At 38.5% G+C, this 21,129-nt stretch overlaps 1 protein-coding gene across 1 annotated transcript; it reads left to right on the top strand.

The window, feature by feature from the left end:
* The first annotated feature begins 3,560 nt into the window (after window positions 1-3,560).
* LOC121509757 (serine/threonine-protein phosphatase with EF-hands 2) lies at window positions 3,561-20,766 on the top strand. Its single transcript, XM_041787419.1, has 16 exons — window positions 3,561-3,648; window positions 4,760-4,887; window positions 4,973-5,027; window positions 5,126-5,301; window positions 5,807-5,921; window positions 6,186-6,232; window positions 8,405-8,571; window positions 8,690-8,726; window positions 10,202-10,351; window positions 10,433-10,783; window positions 13,824-14,009; window positions 14,094-14,236; window positions 17,037-17,143; window positions 18,151-18,317; window positions 18,604-18,691; window positions 20,513-20,766. Exons 1-16 carry the CDS (start codon window positions 3,561-3,563, stop codon window positions 20,764-20,766), a joined length of 2,259 nt encoding a protein of 752 aa, XP_041643353.1.
* The last annotated feature ends 363 nt before the right edge of the window (window positions 20,767-21,129 follow it).

Below are 21,129 nucleotides of genomic sequence, written 5' to 3'. Positions count from 1 at the left end.
CATTTGGCCTCTGGTTAAGTTCCTGGATGCTGCTGTCATTCATCTTCAAACAATGACAAGTCTGATTAACATCCTGCAGTCTTTGACCTGATCTTGGTGGATTTATGGAGGATGAAACAAAGCAAATGGCTGCTTGAAAACCCACTGAAACTGAGAACTGACAGACAAACAACTTGGGAAAAGGTGACCAGGAAGAGGTGGTAACTACGTGAGTAAAACTGATTTTAAAGACACTTCCGCTGACTTGTCAGCTGTGAAATATCCAACAGTGATACCCAAAAGTTAGCTATTGCAGATTTCATTAGTCTGGTTTTGTGTCTTCTTTTATCTTTAATTTTCCAACATGGTTAAGGTAATTTTAATTTTGGACCAATTTTTATTTCAGGTTTGGAGTCTTTTTGTTTTGACATGCAGGCTTTTCCTCTTTAATCTTCTATGAATGAATGTACTTGACCTGCCACCACATATATTTAAGTCTCACAAAATGTGATTTAAAAAACTCATAGTTTCAAATTAGTTTAAATTTGCTTTGACCAAAAATTAAAACAGCCTGCAGCTTAATGAGACAACAGGCTGCATTCTCAAGTGAGAATGGTTGTCTTCATTATCATCTTTTATTCTGAACTGTAATCCAGGCATTCTTTGTTTGTTTAAAAATGCATGCTCGTTGCCTTAGTTTATCAATTTCGTAAAAATAACTTTAGGATGTGCAGATAAATACACCCTCCTCTTTTTGATTGCTTTATTTAAGCCTTCGAAGAATTCGTACCAAAAACAGTCCCCTGCTGCAGGATTGAGGCCAATCGCAGACGTTAGTAGAAAACCAGCAGGTAACGAGATTAAAAGGGCACAAAGTTGACTGTCCTGCTGCTTCAGCTTTGCCAACACACGCTTAACTTTCCACTTGGTGAATGAGTAGGTGCCTTTAAGGTCAAGACCGTACCAGAATTATGGAAATAATAGGTGGAGTATATTGCTGTTTAACTCAATCAGTTCTCTGTGACCCCATAAAGACTCAGATCAAATTTTTTTCGTAATTGCTTTGAGTAGTCTGTACAGTTTGAAACGTGCAGGTAATCCAGAAGAAAAGAGACCAAAGTGTCCTTTTTGGTGAAATATTTGGACTTCTTTTAGCTGATCTAATGATTATTTGATGCTTTGAACAGGAACAGTCATGGGATGTGGCGTCACAAAGTCTGACCAGTTCCACAAACACTCCGGGAAAGGTAACCATTACCCTTCAAACAAACACAAATACACCTGCATGGCTCTCTTTCTTGTCTTACTTGCTTGCACCTTATTTTAAAACTCTTTATTCTATTTTTTAATATCACCTTTTTTTCTTTCTTGTCTTTTCTGCAGCCGTCACAAGTAAGCAACATCCTTGTTGTGTTGTGTTGTCATTGTTAGTATAGCTCAGAGCAGAGTTACTTTGCTTGATCAGGACCTGATATGGAAAATGTAGCACCCAACTTTAGTTAAAAAACTGTTTTAGATCTTTGGATGAGGAAAAATTATAGGAAAATAAAACTCCTTTCACTGATAAACACCAGTACAAGCAATATAATCTACACAACCCAGCTTTGGTATTTTTTGGTTTTCATCTCATAGTTTTAGTCGTTATAATCCTACATCTCATTGCCTAATTCCTCCATGTCTTTTATTTTCTGTTGTTTGTTGCATTTAATTATGTAGTTTATTTTTTGTTGTGTGATTTGAGCTGATGATGATGATGATAATGATTTTTAAATTCCTGCAAAAAAAAGCTGCCCTTCTTGAGACTAACCAGGTTCTGATTGAATTTAAATTACTTTCTATACAAGCTTGGAATTACATCTTTACCTGTAAATACATCATTACACATTTGTTGATTACTATTGTATTATTATTTCAAATCTGCAAAGTATCTAAAAAGCCACGTTGGCCTCAGAACTGTATTACAGAGGTGTTAATATAATATCAAATTCAAATTTACAAAAGTTGGCCCCTTTCACAGTCATATAAGTACGATGCATAGTGAAATCAAATTGTCCAGCCAGGAAAAATAACTCATAAGGTTTAAATAAATCAAGCTTAAATAAATATCAAAATGTTAGAATATGATGTGAGATATTCACATCATACATAGTTGAAGTTTAAAATGCAATAAAACCTCTCAAATGATCAATTAAAGTAAAATACCCTATCCAGCCACTTCATTAGGTACACCTGTTCAACTGCTCATTAATGCAAATATCTAATCAGCTAATCATATGGCAACAAACAATGTATGTAGGCATGTGAACATGGCCATGACGCTCGACCTAAGTTCAAACCAGGTATCAGAATGAGGAAGAAAGGTGATTTAAGTGACCTCCAATGTGCCATGGCTGTTGTTTTCCAATTTTCCAATCTTCTATCGTCAGTTTGTTGAGGCTATTTGAACTGTAGCCTCAGTTTCCTGTTCTTAACTGACAGGGGTGGCACCTGATGTAGCCCATCTGCTTCAAGGTTCAATGCATTCAGAGTTACCCTCCTGCATACCTCAGCTTTAACAAATGGTCTTTTGGGTTATTGTTGCCTTTCTAAAAGCACAGACCAGTTTGGTCTTTCTCATATGACCTCTGCTATCAACAAAGCATTTTAGCCCAAAGAACTGCCACTGTCTGGATATAGCTGCTGTTTCAGGCCATTGTCTGTAAACCCTAGAGATGGTTGTGCTTACAATTCCTAGTAGATCAGCAGTTTCTGAAATACTCAAACTAGCCCATGTGGGTCTAAGTTAAGATAAGATATTCCTTTATTAGTCCTGTAAGGGGAAATTCCAAATTTACGGCGGCAAGAGTGGAGTAAGCAAAGCACACAAGAGAGTAAAAAGAGCATTCAATTAGTACAATGAATAATACAAAATAGGAAATATAGAAATGTAACTTACAAATCAAAACAGTTATAAATACTATTTACAGCTGTTATGTACATGTTGAATACATTACGGATTGGAAATGGGGAGACACTTATATGTACACCAATATACACATATATACATACAATTAAATATATAGACATGTGTACTGTTGTGGAGCCTAACAGCTGCAGGAAGGAAAGGCCTGCGATACCTCTCCTTCACACATTCGGGTGAAGCATTCTGTAATTAATGGAGCTCTTTAGTGCAGTGAGGGTGTGTTGGAGGTGGTGGGAGTCATTGTCCATCATGGAGGACAGCTTGGCTGTCATCCTCCTCTCCCCCACCTCCTCCATAGGTTCCAGAGGGAATCCCACGACAGAGCTGGCCTTCTTTATAAGTTTGTCCAGCCTCTTCCTGTAAGCTGCTGTGATGCTGCTCCCCCAGCAGACCACACTGTAGAAGATGTCAGAAGCCACAACAGAGTCATAGAAGGTCTTCAGGAGTGCCTCCTGCACCCCAAAAGACCCCAGCCTCCTGAGCAGATAGAGATAGAGTCTGCTCTGTCCCTTCCCTTGATGTTCACTGGTGATGGGGGGGGGGGGGCACAACCAGCTCCCTGGTCTTTCCATTGTTAATCTGGAGGTAGTTCCGCTGGCACCAGTCCACAAAGTCATGAATGAGTCCTCTGTATGACCTGTCGTCCCCATCTGTGACGAGGCCTGCAATGGCAGAGTCATCAGGGAACTTCTGCAGGGGGCAGGTGGGTGACTGGTGGGAAAAGTCAGCAGTGTAGAGGGTGAAAAGGAAACAGCACCGTTCCCTGGGGGGCCCCTACACTGCAGAGGACAGTCGTGTTCAAAGTAGTACAAATTCTGGGTAGTATATGATTTAGGATGTAAGGTAAAGACTCCCCACATATGCTGCATAATGTTGTGTAAAAGGAAAACGGATGAAAGATGAAAATTAACAAACATTTCAACATGATTGTACCCTGTTTGATTATCTTTAATGATTACTCTTAAACTTGAATCACAAGTACAACTCAATAGTTCTGAAAGTGGCGCTGGAGTAAATGTTCTTTCCTGCCTGTCACTGCTGGATTTAATCTGTTTAAATTCATACTTATCATGTCAACAGAGAAGACAAGCTGGGGAAACAGCCATTAAACCACTGGAATCACTGTATAAACAAACCTTAAAAACTCTAGATACAAAAATGTATGCAATATCACCACTGCAGGATTCCAGAGAGGCATCATCTGCTTAGCTTTGAGAGTTTTAAAATGTTTTCTAATTTGTGTCTTATGTTTAAGATTTTAAATGGCTTGGCTCCTCCCCCATTGCATCAATTTGTTAATCTTCGTCCTGAGCAGTCCATAAAATCCACCAGAATATCTTCAAAAAGAGATTGTTCTGTGCCTTTCCATCGCACTGCTTTTGGTCAGTCAGCTTTCCCTGTAAAAACCACGACTCAGTGGAACGCTCTCCCTGACAGCATTAAGACCTCTGATTCTATCAGAAGCTTCAAGAACAAACTCAAAAATCTACTGAAAGACACTCAACTCTGTGACCACTGATTTTATGACATGATTTTAAATATGACTGTGTGAATGTGTTTGTGTGTATGTGAGTGTATGCCTGTGTGGGTGATCTAACTCTGCAGCTTTGAGCTAATGTTTTATTGCAATTTCTCTGTGATGTTTTATAACTGATGTTTTAATTGTGACCTGCCAAGGGACTGCAGATGTAAATTAGCTTTAAGCTAACTCTGGTACAATGCATCAAATGGAAACATTTATGTTTTTTATTGTACATGGTCCCTTTACAAATAAACAAATAATAAATAAATAAATAAATAACCTATCTTGTGTTCCAGCTATAAAAGCTGCCGTGCTGATTCAGCGATGGTACCGTCAGTATGTCGCCCGCACAGAGATGAGACGGAGGTACACGTGGCACATCTTTCAGTCCATAGAATACTCCGGAGAGCAGGCTCAGATAAAGGTGAGAATAACCAACAGAGAAATTCTAACATATTTTTGTATGTTGTTCTCTGACATACCAACTCTAATGTCTTCTCCTCGTGCAGCTTTATAATTTCCTTGGCTATCTCATGGACAATTTCACCCCATCAAGCAATGAACGTAAGATCTCTTTTATGAATGACAAAAAAAGGTCACAATTTTAACCTTTCCAACTCAATCACTGAGTTTGTACTCATCATCCTGACCTTTTAATCTAGGAAACTTGATCTCACACATCTTCCGCGAGAACGAGGTTTGCCGGGACGCAGAGTGGGAGAGATACTTCTGCTACAAGAACATTGAGGTGCCAGAGATCTACTCTGGACCACATCTGACCTTCCCCCTGACAGTGGACCAGGCAGTCGGACTGGTGGACGCCTTCAGGAACAAGAAAGTGGGTGCACCGTACAGTTTTACTGCAGTAGGCAAAGCTGAGAAAGACTTTACATCATTCACATCATTTACAATAAGAGAAGATTGGAAATTCACTTTCTTTTGAAATAGAATTAGGTGTATGTTAGCTGATATTTGCATTAGAGATGATGGAGGTTGATTATTCTAGGGCAACAACACAAATCCCTTTGCATAGACAACAATTATTTAAATGGAACTGGCACTTATAATAATGCTTACAAGCTGAAGGAAAGCACATCTTTGACTGGTTTATAACATCCAAAAAATGCCCATAAAACTTTTTTGATTCATCCTAAAAAGTTACATGTTTGAGTATATTATGCTTTCTTTCTAACTTGTGTATTATATATCAATGGTTAAGTTAGAAATAGTACTCAGGAGAAAAGACCATAGCGGAAGTTCAATACTGTTTTTAATATTTTGCAACAACATGACAAGCTTTCTCTGTGTTGGTTCCTCTTGCTGACACATCTCTGTCCTAGCAGCAGTTGCACTCACGTTACGTCCTCCAGCTCCTCCTTGAGACATGGAAACGGCTCCGCTCGTTGCCTAACATCAACCGTGTCGCCACCTGCCAAAGCAAAGAAATCTGCATTTGTGGTGAGCTGAACAAAATTACAACTTCTTTTTGTAAATATTCAGATATAGATATCCAGTATAACAGAGGGAAAAGTGGTAATCATACAGCGTCATCTCTGGCCATTCCTTTTCTTGAAACAGTTTAGAAATATATATTTTTTTACATATCTTGACCCAGTTCCTGTTTTTTTTAAGTCTTTATTATAAAAGAAAAGACAGGAAACAAGTTTCTTTCAGTCTGCTTTTTGCTGTTTTAATGAATTAAAGTTTATCTTTTCATCTCAGGGGATTTGCATGGCCAACTGGAGGACCTACTGCTGATTTTTTACAAGGTTTGAATCTCATCCTCTAAAAATCAAATGCTACTTGAAAGTTGCAGTAATAACATGTGGTTCGCTAAATAGAGCTTAAATATTACCCTTCTTGTATGTTTTTGGTTTCAGAGCATATATTTTAGCAGCATTTTCTGCTTAACACTTACGATTGGGCATCGTTTTGTTTTGTTTTCTGGTGCTAAATCAATATTTTTCAGGGTTCATGCACACTTTTCCCAATCAAATTTAAGATTTTCTAAGACCTGATCTGAAAAAAATAATATCATTTTTTATGGCAAACTGTCAAAAAAGAGGCATGTGAGATTTCTTGGTACACCAGGCAGAGCTGAATTATCTGGTTTAATGTAATGTTAGCGAAATGTTATTTGATATAGGCCAAGAGATTTTTTTAAAATCACAGACACACAAATTTGATGATTTCTTACACATTTAATGCCACTTTTCTATCAATGTACAGTAAAGTGATATTTATCATACTATATGCAATAAGCATAATTCAAGATTGAAATCAGATAAATACAGGTAGATAACAAAAATTGGATAAAAACATGTCAAAGTCAACGTGCTTCCTAAAATTAAAAACTATTCACGGGTAAAAAGGAGACATTTTCTGGCCTTAAATTTAAAAATTCCAATTTAAGACTTTTTTTATGGATCTGCAGGAACCCTGTTTTATATGGTGCAAGTGGCTAACCAGTGCCGAAATCAAAACTTTTGCGAGGAAAAAAGTTTGAAAGTTAGCGGGACAGTTAAAGCAGTCCGAGTATCATAAATGAGTCACATAAAATGCTAGTCAGACATGAGCAAAAAAAAGGAAACCAGTGTAACTTCAAAGAAATCAGACAAATTCCATGATGTATTTTTGCCTTTCATTTGGGTAGGCGGGATATCAAAATTAAGTATCGATATCTGTATTGTAATTTGGTCAGGTAGGAATTCGATTTTCATTATCTATCCATTCATTTCTGGAGGTACAGAAAACAATAAAAGAGATAAAACTATTTGTTTCTATCTGCATTGATCTGTGTTGGTACTGGTACCATGTACTGGATTTCAATACTCATCCCTATCACAGAGTAGAGTAGAGCAGAGTAGAGTAGAGTAGCATAGAGTAGAGTAACGTAAAGTAGAGTCGAGCAGGGTAGAGTAGAGTACAGTAGAGAAGAGTGGAGTAGAGTAGGGTAGAGTAGCGTAGAGTAGAGCAGCGTAGAGTAGAGTAGATTGGAACAGAGAAGAGCAGAGTAGAGTAGAGTATAGTAGGGTAGAGTAGAGAAGACTAGAGTAGTGTAGAGTAGAGTAGAGCAGGGAAGAGCAGAGTAGAGTAGGGTAGGGTAGAGTAGAAGAGACTAGAGGAGAGTAGCGTGGCATAGCATAGTGTAGCGTAGATTACAGAAGAGCAGATTAGAGTAGTGTAGAGTAAAGTTGATTAAAGCAGAGTAGAGTTGAGTAGAGTTGCATAGAGTAGAGTAGAGTAGAGTAGGGTTTCATAGAGTAGGGTAGTGTATAGTAGAGTTGAGCAGGGTAGAGAAGAGTAAAGTTGAGTAGATTAGAGTAGGGTAGCTTAGAGTAAAACAGCGTAGAGTAGAGTAGATTGGAACCAAGTAGAGCAGTGTAGAGTAGCATAAAGTAGGGTAGCGTAGAGAAGGCTAGAGTAGGGTAGAGTAGAGTAGACTAGAGGAGGGTAGCGTAGCGTAGTGTAGTGTAGATTAGAGTAGTATAGAGTAGAGTAGAGTAGTGTAGCATACGTAAGAGTAGAGCAAAGTAAAGTAGAGTATAGTAGTGTAGCATAGATTACAGTAGAGTATAGTATTGTGGAGTAGAGTTGATTAAAGTAGAGTAGTGTAGTGTAGAGTAGGGTAGCATAGAGTAGAGTAGAGTAAAGTAGAGTAGCGTAGATTAGAGTAGAGCAAAGTAGAGAAGAGTAGAGTAGCGTAGTGTAGATTAGAGTAGAGTAAAGTAGAGTAGATTAGAGTGGGGTAGAGTAGAGTAGAGTAGAGTAGAGTAGAGTGGTGTAGAGTAGGGTAGAGTAGAGTAGAGTAGGTTTTGACTGATGACTCGTTTACACCTGAAATGCAGAAATGCATTTTAACATAATGCTTTTTAATATAAGCTTTACCTGATAGGATGACCTTTTCCATGGCTCTGTCTTGCATTTTTTCTTCTTAACAGAATGGCATGCCTTCCTGTGAGAAACCTTATGTGTTTAACGGCGACTTTGTAGACCGAGGCAAGGACTCCATCGAGATCCTCATCATCCTGTTTGCATTCCTGCTTGTCTACCCAGGGGAAGTCTTCCTCAATAGAGGAAACCATGAGGATCATATAGTCAACCTGAGGTAAAATAACATTTAATGGATATTATTTGTTTGTTTTTACCACTTTTGGACCTAATCCTTTAGGTGAACTCCTTAACCTTTTTTCCTAACTTTATTCTCTGTATCCGTGACTGTCAAGGTACGGCTTCACAAAGGAAGTGTTGTCTAAATATAAGGTAAGTTTTTAATATGTTAACCTAGACCTAAAAGCCTTTACATACTCTTTTTTTACCTGCTTGTTATAAACTTTTATGTCTGCTAATCAAACCAGCTGACACATACAGAATTGAGCAGATTTTTACTTTCTCTTGAGCAGTAAATAAAAATAGTTTAAATCATCTAGAGTACACCTACGCATTTCCTGTAAAGCTTCATATAGGCCATCTTCCCTCGCAACGAAAGACAGGTCACTCCTTCCTGCACTTAAGAGGATTTAAGGTCATTAAAGCAGAGTATTGAGTTAATTCGACCAACCACATAAATAAAACTCCAATGGAGATAGAAGACACTGGACTGAAAAACATTTTCAAAATGTTTTGAAATGTCACCCACCAAAAGTGGGTGAGCACAAACCCATTTACAGTTAACAAACCATCAGTACCACCCATTTCCTTAGCTTGTTTGTATTATAATTTATCAATCTGCTAGTAGCCATTAATTTAGAAAAAAGACTTAGTATGACTGTAGGTAACCTGAGGTTTTCTAGTTCAGATGAGAAAATCCTTTTGAAAGAGATCCAGAGTCTCAGCGGGAAGATAGTCCAAGATTGGTTTCCACATGTTAAGAAATAGCTGTTCATTACCCTTCAGCAAATCAATGATCCTCTCATGAGAAAGTACAGAGAAGATCTCTCTGTACCCCAGTGTGGCAGTAGGAGGTCTATCTTTAATCTATTTCAACACAATACTTTTATTGCCAAATGCAGTTTGTCTAGTAGTTTAGATTGAAGGTAGGTGGCAGATCCTAGAGAGAAGACCGAGCACAAAAGTGCCTGTTTTTTTTAATTAGTATTGAAAATACCATTAAGTTCTTTAGTCATGCAGTCCCAAAACTGCAATATGAATTTACAGTTCTAGAAAAGGTGGATATACCCCCCATTTCTCCTACAAAAGCACAGAGGGGATAAATTTAGATCCATCTTGTTCTGAATGTAAGGTGTTATATGTAACCTATGGAGGATTTTGAACTGGATTTTTCTGTCTATTACAGGAGAAAACCATTTTGACACAGTCAACAGGCAGTCTTCTGCAATCTATTCATTGCGACCATTTGTAGGGAGAAAAATCTGTGTTTGTAGCCTTGGAATTTTAAGGAAATGATTAAGAGAATATAAATGATGAATAAAATGGTTCAAATAAGTTCTATAAAAGCCAATAAAATGATCGAGAGTTTTGTTGGAAGGAAAGATTTTGAGCCTAGGTTGTGTCAAATGGTCCTTTTGTCATTCTAAAACTAGCAGGTATTATTTCAGTAATGTAAGCGCTCCTATTTGTGTATAGATCCATGCTCAAGATAAAGAAAAAACAAATACATTAAAAAACCCTCAAATTTACCCCATAATAACAGTTTCTTATTTCCTTTTAAATATTTAGAAATCAAAGTTAAAAGAGGAGGTTACATTAAGTCCTTTCTGATGTGTGCCTCTCCTCAGATGTACGGTAAACGCATCCTGAAGCTGTTGCAGAAGATTTTCAGCTGGTTGCCCTTAGCCACTGTGATTGACCAGAAAGTACTTGTGCTCCACGGGGGAATAGCCGACACCACAGACCTCGGCGTGCTCGCCAGAGTAGACAGACACATTGTAAGAAAAGACATCATACATTATTTTAATACTTTTTGTAAAAGTCCTTCAAACATGTCCTCTCTTCTGTTTTCCCTCCAGTATGTTTCAGCGCTAAGGCCGCCGAAGAGGAAAAGCCAAAGCCACTCAGTGAGGTCCATTGACTCGGACATAGATGAAGACATCTGGTCCTCCAACAGGCTCATCCAGCGTCGGATCTCTCTCACGCACCCCAAACCCCTCGGAACCCGTGACAGCTTCCACAACCGCTCTCTGCAGGACTTCTCAGACCGGATTAAAGCGGTGGACGAGCTGGAAATGTGCAGGAGAAAACACACACTCTTTAGCCCGGGGATGCATAGATCAGAGAAAAACGTGACTTCACCTGAGTTCACTCCATCTGGGTCCACGGACTCTGTCAACAGTGACACTGCCAAGGACGAGTGGAAACAGGTGAGAGCTGAGTTAACATTTTCTGTTTTAAGATAAGATTTTTCCCTGAATCTGTTATTTCAACAGAGTTACTGATCATTCTGCAGGTATTTCTTTAATCATTATATGTTAGAGAGGTAGAAAATGATGAAACACCCATTCAGTCAATTACAGGGCTGTCATGTAGAGGCAAACATTCACACTCAAGGGCAATTTAGAATCAATCAGAAAGGTAGAGTACCTGGAGTGAGCTCAGGCATGCATAGGGAGAAGATGCTAACACAACACAGAAAGGCCCTGTCCAGTGGGAACTGAAAACCAGGAACCTTCTTGCTGTGAGGCGACGGTACAAACCACTGTAACACCATGTAGTCCACAATTCAAAACAGACAATTAAATTTCCTATAGCAGAGGGGGACTCTTTCACAAAAACCCCATCAGCTCAAAAACTCCAAAGCTATTTGGTCTAATATCACAAATCATTGATGAATTTCACTCATTCAACTGTTAACATATTAAATAGTTTAGCTCTAAATAAGGCACAGCCTTAAAGGAAATGCTTTTCTTGGAGATAAGGACGTACAAAAATTCTTACAATGACTTTAACAATGTTATCCCCATATAATAAAACACAGTTGTGTACATTTGAGCTTTAGCTAACTTACTGATGACATTTCCCCCTGGTAAAACCTGATCACTGATACAGTTCAAATGACTTTAGATCCTTTGTTTATATCCTGGTTAATTAAGTCGATAAGTCCTCCTCTTAGTGTGTTTGTTTGCACGTTGCAGTACAATTTCAAATGTTGGATTAGTTCATTTTAGTTAAAGTTTCTGTTCTGCTAATGGATTTTATGCCATTGTTTTTGAGTCCTTAGAAACCCCTAATGATTAATTTATGCAATGACCATGTCGCGTGGAAAAAAGAGAGTTTATTTCAGTGAGGGGTCGTGGCCTTTGTGCCTTGGCTCTGTTTCAGTGGACTAGATCAGTCCAGATAAACGTTCCATCAGTGATCAACACTCACCGTAGAAGGGCTGCAGTAATCTACCCTGTCATTAATCCCCCTGTCGTGAGTTCAATCTGCTTTCTTGCATGCCGTCATCACCTTAAGCACAAGCTGTGGTCTCATTCAGGTTCTGTAACTTCTGGTATAGTACATAATGATGATAACAAAAACACATTCACCCTATGGTTAATTTAAGTCATTTAGCACTAACAGTGGTTGTTTTAAAATCCCGTTTAGTTGGTATTTCATTTTTTTTCAAATCCAGCTAAATGTCATAAGTTATATTTCCTGAAATTCCCAGTAGCTTTTGCTCTTTTTGTGGTACCACTAACTAGACAAAGTCAACTATAGCTGGTGTCAGGCCAAAATCTCCTTTGTCCAAAATAACCAATTTTCAGGGAATGAAAAAAATAGTTTAACACTGAATGGTCATAGGATATTTTAGACACTTTTTTTTGTTAAAATTGGTTAAAACCCACTGACAGATGTAAAGGGTGACCCATAGCACTGATTTATAAAAATCACAATAATAGAATCATGAAAAACAGAGATGTGAGGTTTTGGCACGAATGCCAGTGATATGTGTCTCTATCATCAGTTTTAAACACACTAATTTTGGAAACTCTACAAACTAAAGAAAGATGTGTTAAAGCTCTGACTGGGCTCTACATCTTTGAAACATTAAAGATTGTGTCCCAACGACTTTAACAAAACGTGATCGTCCCTGTTGTTATGTGCACTTACTGATATGGAGCTTATAAAGACAACTAAATTTGCTAGTGTACCTTATCAGACAGGATTGTCCTCTCCAGTAGAAGGTGAATACTGATATTCTCCCATTTCAGGTTTAATGGATGACGTTTTCATATGTGAATCTCCAAATCGCTTTAATAATCAGGATATGCATCTCATCACTATGCAAAGTCCCAGTCTGACAGAAGGGATTGAAAGTCATGCCCACAAAGGAACACTGGGGGCTGGCAACAAGGTGGATAGGGATCACATACTGTTGGATGGATACTTTGGGTCTACTTTCTTGTAAAAGCTTATATTCCATTATTTCTTCAAATGCAAGTGCAAAAAACCCCACCCAGTCGGAGTTTGGAATAGAAATAAATACAGCTAGTCATCTGCATACAATGAGACATTTTGCTCCTCACCACCTCTGAAAACCGATCTGTAGTCTTGTGAGGCCTCTAAAGAGATTGCAAGAGGTTTGATTGCTAATGCAATAAGCGCAGGAGATAGCAGACAGCCATGTCTAGTACATTACATTGAATTAAAGTATCTTGACCTTAGTTAGTTAGTTTGTCTAGACTGAAGCCACTGTAAAAGCATTAAGAAGTTTGACCTGTGAAGTAAATGTGAAGCCAAAACCAAACATTGACAGCGTTAAGGAGAAGAGATCATTCCACACAAACCTTTCAAGGCCTTTTTCATAATAAAAGATCAATAATCAGACAGGACCTTGAGTGAGGGGAGTTGATGATATAGATCATATTTCATCTTGTGAAGGATTCTTTTGCAAAAGTAGAATCTGATCAAACAAAGCTAGAAAAATGCATGTCTCTTTCAAAAATGATCCCAGGCATACTTGAAGTTTTTTTTTTTACATGATTAAAACATGCAATATAAAATGATTTAAACATTAGGGTTGCACACTCAAAAGACACCTTTCTCTTATTTATCATTCAATCATTCATTCTTATGTAAGTGCAATACATTAAAGGTCTGCAAGCACATGTGCAGTCATAAACCAAAGTATTTGGAAATTCATACTTTTAAAGCTTTATGTCACAATTTTCTTTCTCAAATTGTAGATTTTAAATGTAGTTGTCCTTTATTTCCTAAAAACTTAAATGACACATTGTCTTTGTGGTTTGATATTTATTTGGTTGATTGATCTTACAGTGCAACTTACAAAGCAGAAACAAAGAGTTTTGTGCATCACTTCCTTTGTGTTCATTCTCAGTATGTCCATTTTCAAATTTCAGTTTTGAGAGCTTCAGTTCAAGTCTTTAACTTAAATCTCTCCCTCCTTTGTTTCTCTAGATCCTGGACCTGCTGTGGAGTGACCCGATGACCACAGACGGCTGCATACCTAACGAGGTGCGGGGTGGAGGCTGTTACTGGGGTCCTGACATCACTGAAGAATTCCTGAACAGACACAACCTGCAGCTCCTGATCCGCTCTCATGAGTGCAAACAGGAGGGCTATGAGTTCTGCCACAACCGTAAGGTGAGCTCAAACACTGACAGAAACATGGTTGTTTCTTAATGTAGTTAAAATTATACTAAAACAAGAACGGCTCTACTCCCACAGGTCCTCACTCTGTTCTCTGCCTCCAATTACTATGATGTGGGGAGCAACAGGGGGGCCTATGTGAAGCTGGGTCCAGACCTTGTGCCTTATGTGGTTCAGTACCAGGCAAGCAGCATGACCAGAGAGCTCACTGTGAGACAAAGGTACAAGAAAATTATCAATATAGTGTCAACAAGGTTACATCGTTTTTCTAATCTTTTTTTTTTATCTTGAACATGACCAAAAAAGTGGAAAGGATTTTTTTTTAAAGCAAAAGACTCTTCATAGCCATTAAAAAGTCAATAGAATAGAAAACATACATGTTTTCAAGAATGAGTAGAATGAAGCCATGAGCAATGATAAAGATTGATTTTGCTGTGAATATTGAAAATTATTGATACTAATGCTGTATATATTGTATAAATCCATTCAAGAACAGATGAAAAATTTAAAGTAGTCAAGAAAATTGTCTTTGAAAATTTGAACGCATAGCCTCTAAAGAGTATAAGTTAGCTGTAGGTGTTTAATTATGACATATTTACACATGGAGGCAGGCATTTGTTACTTTGAAAGTCCTCTAGAAGTGTCTTTAAAGTTTCATATTAAATATTGACATAAAGAGCATGGCTACAATTGTGTGGTAACTATTTTACAGATTGCCATTAAATAAATTTTCTGCAAAATACCAACTGTACTACCTCTGATCAAGAGGTAACAGTCTTGAATTGAATCCCCTAAATGTACACCAATTTTTTAAAAAAAATCAACAAATCCTTGTTTTGAGTGTCGGACACAAAAAGTTGCAAAGGCTTTTAACAATTAGAGTGATACATTTTTCTCATCTCTGTCCTGAGTTAGCTCTCTGTTTCAGCAAAAATCAAATATGATATATCCATTATCCTTACCGCTTAACCTGTTAGGGCTCACAGGGGGACAAACGCCCTTTAAAATCACCAATCACCCTAGCAAGCATGTCTTTGGTCTGTGGGAGGAAGCCAGAGTACCTGGAGAGAACCCATACATGCATGAGGAGAACACGCAAACTTCACACAGAAAGGCTACGCAACCCTAAACATGATACATGATCAAATTAAAATATGTTATATCAATATTACGAGAATACAGGATTGTTTTTTCTTCATGTTATTAAGATATTTAGTCTTACTTGTTAAGAAAGCTCTAAGATATACACTCATGTCTCTATCATAAATCATGTGTTCATGGAGCTTCTACATTTAAAATTTTTGTTGGCATGGTCAGAGAGGTGATAATTCTGCTTTGTATTCATAATTGAAGTCATAGTGGGTTGTGGTGGTGAACTAAAGCGCATTATAGTTATGACCAGAGTTTCCGCTAGACTTTTTGTCTCTGGTCAAAATGACCAGCAGCGTTCAAGAATTTCAGCCATTCAGAACATTTGCATTTGATCGCCACACGTGACCAAAAACCTGCATTTACCAGCAACAGAGCATGTAAAAACAGAAACACTGTGGTGCAGCTTCATTTTTCTTTCTGGATCCGACCCAAGACCAGGCCTGACATCTGGTATTTAGTCAACAGCCAAATACCATCCTCTACTGAAAACACCAACAAATAACTATCAAGTGCTCTGTTAACTAGATATCACCTTAAAACTCTACATTACACATGAAATGTCTGTCGGTTACTGTCAGTTGTCCCAGATTAGTCCTCATAAAGGGATGAACTCAACTGTAACCTCTGCTAAAGCAGTAAAATCCAGCCATCATGGTTTCTTCAGAGTACACCTGAAAACAGACAAAAGTGAGTACCGTGGATAGTTCAGCACAGTCCTCTAATCGATGCCTTTACTCCTGCTGCTGATTAGTCAGAAAGCCCTGAGCACAGACACTCAGCTTCAGGGAAGTGAGACAGTGCTCTACCAAGCCATGCCTTCTTGCATCTGTATTGAATACAGCTCCACTTCATCTGAGAATTTGTCATTGGTAGATTTACCCGCTAGTCAACAAGAACTCTCTGCTTGGCCCTGGCCCATCCTAAACCCAGCTGTGTTTATGCAACTCAGCTTTCTACCAATCCCTTTGTTTTAGCCTCTTTATTACCTGAAGCCATGACAAACTCAAAAACCTCCCATACGGCTGACTTCTCTGCAGTTTCCAGTAACTTTAAACTCTCCTAGAGATTCTGGAGATAGGCTCGGTTTGACGTCATCCACGATAAACACATGAATATTCACAGCCTAAATTGGTCATGTGCTGCCTACGTTAGATAAACAACCCCAGCACCATATAGGAAATAGGTCATAGTAAACCTACTCTGACTTTATATTAAAGGACTCTTGCAACATATTTTCTACATAACACAGTATATTTAGTATTTAATTATTCACTGTTTACTTCTTTGGCAACTGGCATATTTTTTCATGGTATCTTGGCTATTAATATTCTTATCTGCTGGACTTCTGCTTGTGAAACTAGCCAAAGGTTGGTAACTGCCAGCTAACAGAAACTATGATCATGACTGTTTGTAATATTTTGCCCTTGCCTTTACAGGAAGGATGCAAAATATTAGGAATACTTCAATGCAGTGCCCTCCTATTACACCACCATCACTCAGAATAACTTAAATTATAAATGTAAAGTATGGTGTATTGGTAGCCTAGTGGTTGATGTCGGGGTATGCCGTGGTCAGATGCTGTTCTCAAAGCGGCTCAAATTTGGCCTGTAGCTCCTTTCTTGCATGTCACTTCCCACATTCTCTGTCTGCCCAGTTCATCCATAGTCTTATTCGGATTAAGGGTGTTGTGATATGAAGTAGATTTATCACATTTTGACCATGTTAGCAAAAACTGAACCATTGGAGCTTTGAACAAGTGAATTTCAGGTAGAAATGTTCTGATGGTCTGCATCAGATTGCACAGAGGCTTTAAGATGTGATAGCACTATTCTCTACCCTTTTGATAATCTGTCATCATTTTCTCTGTAGTGTTGGACGAACCGAACGCTCGGCCCTCAAAGTCTTACGAGAGCAGCTGTTTTCGCACAAATCTGACCTCATCTGTGCCTTCAAGCAGTACGACAGCGAGAACACAGGTGTGTAATGTGACTTTCATGGTGCGATTCATGTGTTCATATTTTCTCAGTCCTCGAGAGATCAGGTGTGACTTCATGTCATCACAGATCTGTGCTGAACCCTTCTCAAAGGTTTAGTGTCTCATCAGGGAGAAACACGAGCTTTCGCTTTTGTATTTTAATCTGCATTCAGGAAGACAAACACATGGGCAGAGCTAAAGTTCAGCCTTCAAGATTTAATAGTTTCACTGAAACTTTAGCTGAAACTGTTGTTGTTCAGTCTTATGTTGATCGGCCAAAGCTCTTGTTTTTCACGTACATAATAAAACAACAAAAGTGTACTGTAAGTCATTTTCTGCCCTTTTCTCCTTTCACTCTGTGCCTTTATTCACTACAGTTAGGTAAAAAAGACCTGCACCTCTCATAAAAACATCCTGATGTAATACTATTTGAATCAACTGCTGTTTTCCTGCACAAAAAAAGAGAAAGGTAGTTTTTTTATTCATAATAAGGATCTCTGATCAAAAGATAACTGCAGCAGTATCATGGCCATTGCAGATGCACTTTGCAGTCCACCCTTTGCTAATAAGTAGCACACTTGCACTTAAATCAGAATTATTGTTTAATATTTTTTGTATTTTTTTAATTACTGAATGGATAAAAGTTTAACTTATCCATCTTTTCAGATATTAAAAGTTGATCCAGTCAGAGAATCTCATTGCAAAGCTTTGGATGCCTGATTTTTTAATCTGATAGGTATAAAAAAGTGTTTTCTATATTATTGTTATGCTGTTTTTTTCTACAATGATCATATATCATTATGAATATCTACGCAAATATTTACTGGCAATAATTTTCAGAGGATTTTTTATTCTGTGGATGTTTTAGGAGGTTTAGTTTTGGAGTGTGTCATTAACATGCAGTAACTGGAGTGTGTTGGGAAGGAATGAAATAAAAAAGACGGGTAAAAGAGGACATTTGGTTTAAATTCAGGTAGAAATCAGAAAATGTACAAATATTCCTTCCAGGTCTTGTGTCTTTGAATGACTGGGCCTCTGCGGTGGAAAGCGTGATGTTCCTTGGTTTACCTTGGAGGATGCTGCGCAGTCAGCTCGTCACCTGCAAGTCCAGCGACGGCATGATCAACTACAACGAGTGGTTCAATGAGCTCGCAATCCAAGGCACCAACACAGACGTAAGCAGACATGTCTCCTCAGTCTTACTACTAAGATTCTACTTAAGATTTTATTTGGGACTTTTACTTGAAGGATAGGACAGCAGATAGAGATGGAAACTGGGGAAAGAGTGAGGGGAATGACATGCAGAAAATGAGCCATAACCTAGTTTTGAACCCAGACTGACAACAGCCTCTGTACATGGGGCAGGAAGATGCAACCACTTTTAACACTGCCTACATAAAAAAGACTAATTTTCGTCTCAGACTTGTTTTTTCATGAGTTTTGATGTTACTCCTCTTGTAGCACATCGACCAGGGTCTGCTTGAGATGTTGTATCGCCACCGTGCTACCTTGGAGACAATCTTCAGAATCGTAGATACAGACAACTCAGGTACATCAAATTACACTTTATATTTACACTACTTTATCTTTCAGTGCCGTATATTGTTCCTCTCGTGACTAAAATCAGAAAAAGGATAATAACATGCTGATCTAACCTGTGTTTTGGGGTCTATTTTGATGGAGTATTTGGTTTTCACAAAAGTGGTGTCAACATAAATCTAGAAAAGTGAAATGCTAAAAGAAACCCTTCATCAAAAATCTCAGTCAATGAAATTAACTGTACACATGGTTAGTGACATGATTGGATATATAAATAGCATCCCAGAGAGTCAAAAGTAAAGATGGGCATGGGCAGGCCTGCCCACAGATTTGGCTGAGCCCCAGAAAAAACCCAGAGTAATGGACCCTCCCCAGTTGTGATTTATTGATTATTTCAATGCATGTCGCATTATACACACATTCATTCATGCAACTTTTTAACCCCTTTTTAAAACTTTTTCCCAACCATTTTTCCACCTACTTTTGCCACTTTGCATCAATTTTGAACAACTTTTGCGCATTTTTTTCTCCACCTTTTTGCCACTTTAAAAGCATAATTGCTACTTTGAACCAATATTTGCTACTTTTGAAAAAAAAATCCACCAACTTTTCCACATATTGCTCTTTTTAACCCCTTTCCACCACCTCTGTTTTTTCCACTTTCCTTCTATTGTTGCCTCTGTTGACCAACTTTTGCCACCATTAACCCCTTTTCAACACTCAATGCCTATTTTTGCCAATATTGACTGCATTTCACTGTTTATTATGCCAAATTGTGCCACTTTAAACACATTTTCACCATTTTTCTACCAATGTTTTTGACCCATGTTTCCACTTTTTTCCTTTCTTTTGTCCCTGTTAACACATTTTGTCACTTGAAACATTTCTGCTACATTTTAAATACCACTTCATCACATTTTCAACCCATTTTTGCCACTTTTAATCCGTTTAATTCAGTTTTAAGAACAGGGGTTTTTATTAAAATTAAGCTTATATACTACAGCATAAATCTAAAAAAATATACTTATGTTGCCTTGACAACAGTAGTTATTATTCAGGCAAAATAATAAAATATGTTTACCACAGCTTTGCTGTACAATGAATTATGATTTTGCTGACCTCCAAGGGTCACCTGTTCGGTTGGGCCCCGAAAGCGCTCCCCTTATGTCCCCTTATGGGCGGCCTTGGGTTTGAGCTCAACTCTCTGGGACTAAACAGTGTCAGTGTTTCTAAACATAAACTTACAAAGATTCTGGGGGTTACATCAGCTTACAGTAAAAGTCCATAAGAGATTCATAGAATCTGAAGAAGTCTTTGTAGGCAGAAGACAAGGCAGAAAACCAGCTTTGGACTGAACAGTATGGCTGTGACCTACAGGTACTCAGATAGCACTGCATTAATATACAGGCATGATTCTGTTGTGGGCCTCAGTATAGACTTAAGGAATCAACAGCCTGCCTCAGAATGCATGTACACGTAGACGAGCTGGATTTATTCAACAGCTTGATGAAGTTAGTAGTGACTCATGGAGGAAATCCAACGACAGACAGTCTGGTGCTGCAGAGGTGTAAAGTGTGTCACAGATCTGCAAAGTGTGTGTTGTGTACATCACTGAGTTAATCCACCTGTAGCATGTAAAGGAGGCCACGGCATGTAACAGGCTCCTGAATCCTCCCAGTTAAGACGAGGATTAACCTACTGATCTACTGGTCCTTCCATCCCCCACGGCTGATCACACACACTGTAATTCTATCAGTATTGGTCTGTTTGGGCTTTTTTATTTTATGCATTTTTTAATCCTGTTTTTAACTTTAACTTTCTACATCCCAAGGCTTCATCTCCATGGAGGACTTCCGCCAGACCTGGAAGCTGCTGAGCGTCTACCTAAAGATGGAGATCACAGATGAGGCCATCTCTGACCTTGCAGTCACCATCGACAGCAACCACGATGGCAGCATAGACATTGATGAGTTCATGGAGGCTTTCCGCCTCACAGACAAGAAGAGCAGGCTGGAGCGAGGGCGAAGCATGTTCATGGGCACTGCGACAGACCTCACAAAGCTGGAGGGAGACCCCAACATTTAAGCCCAGAGAAAGTGACTGAAACCAAGAGAGAAACCTGGGCTCAGACTCTCCTCACACAGGCAGCGAAGGAGAGGCCAGGGAGATGCAGCCAACACAAGCTGCTTTAATGACGCACATAAAGACGTAGGATGCTGCTGAGCTACAGCCGCGTGGATCACAGGGGATTAGAGTGAGGTTAAAGTTCAAGGTATTGGACAGCAAATGTTCACGTCACATAAAGTTCAGGTATAATGCTTTATAATGGATATGGTGAAGGAACAAGGAAAGGAAATAACATTTGTGCTGCATCAGTATTAGGATAAAACTGTAAGACACTGTAATCACATTTACTATTATTTATTATTCATTTAATACAGCTATATA

The sequence above is a fragment of the Cheilinus undulatus genome, linkage group 5, assembly GCF_018320785.1.
Source record: "Cheilinus undulatus linkage group 5, ASM1832078v1, whole genome shotgun sequence".
NCBI classification, from domain to species: Eukaryota; Metazoa; Chordata; class Actinopteri; order Labriformes; family Labridae; genus Cheilinus; species Cheilinus undulatus.
Note: the sequence above shows the minus strand (reverse complement) of the source record. Positions and strands in the feature narration are given on the sequence as shown.

Excerpts from the sequence above, each read along its gene's own strand:
- LOC121509757 (XM_041787419.1), top strand. The coding sequence starts at position 3,561 with ATGAGTCCTCTGTATGACCTGTCGTCCCCATCTGTGACGAGGCCTGCA. Across the intron at positions 18,318-18,603 it reads TCCAAGGCACCAACACAGAC|CACATCGACCAGGGTCTGCT; the intron begins GTAAGCAGACAT and ends CTCCTCTTGTAG. Across the intron at positions 18,692-20,512 it reads CGTAGATACAGACAACTCAG|GCTTCATCTCCATGGAGGAC; the intron begins GTACATCAAATT and ends CTACATCCCAAG.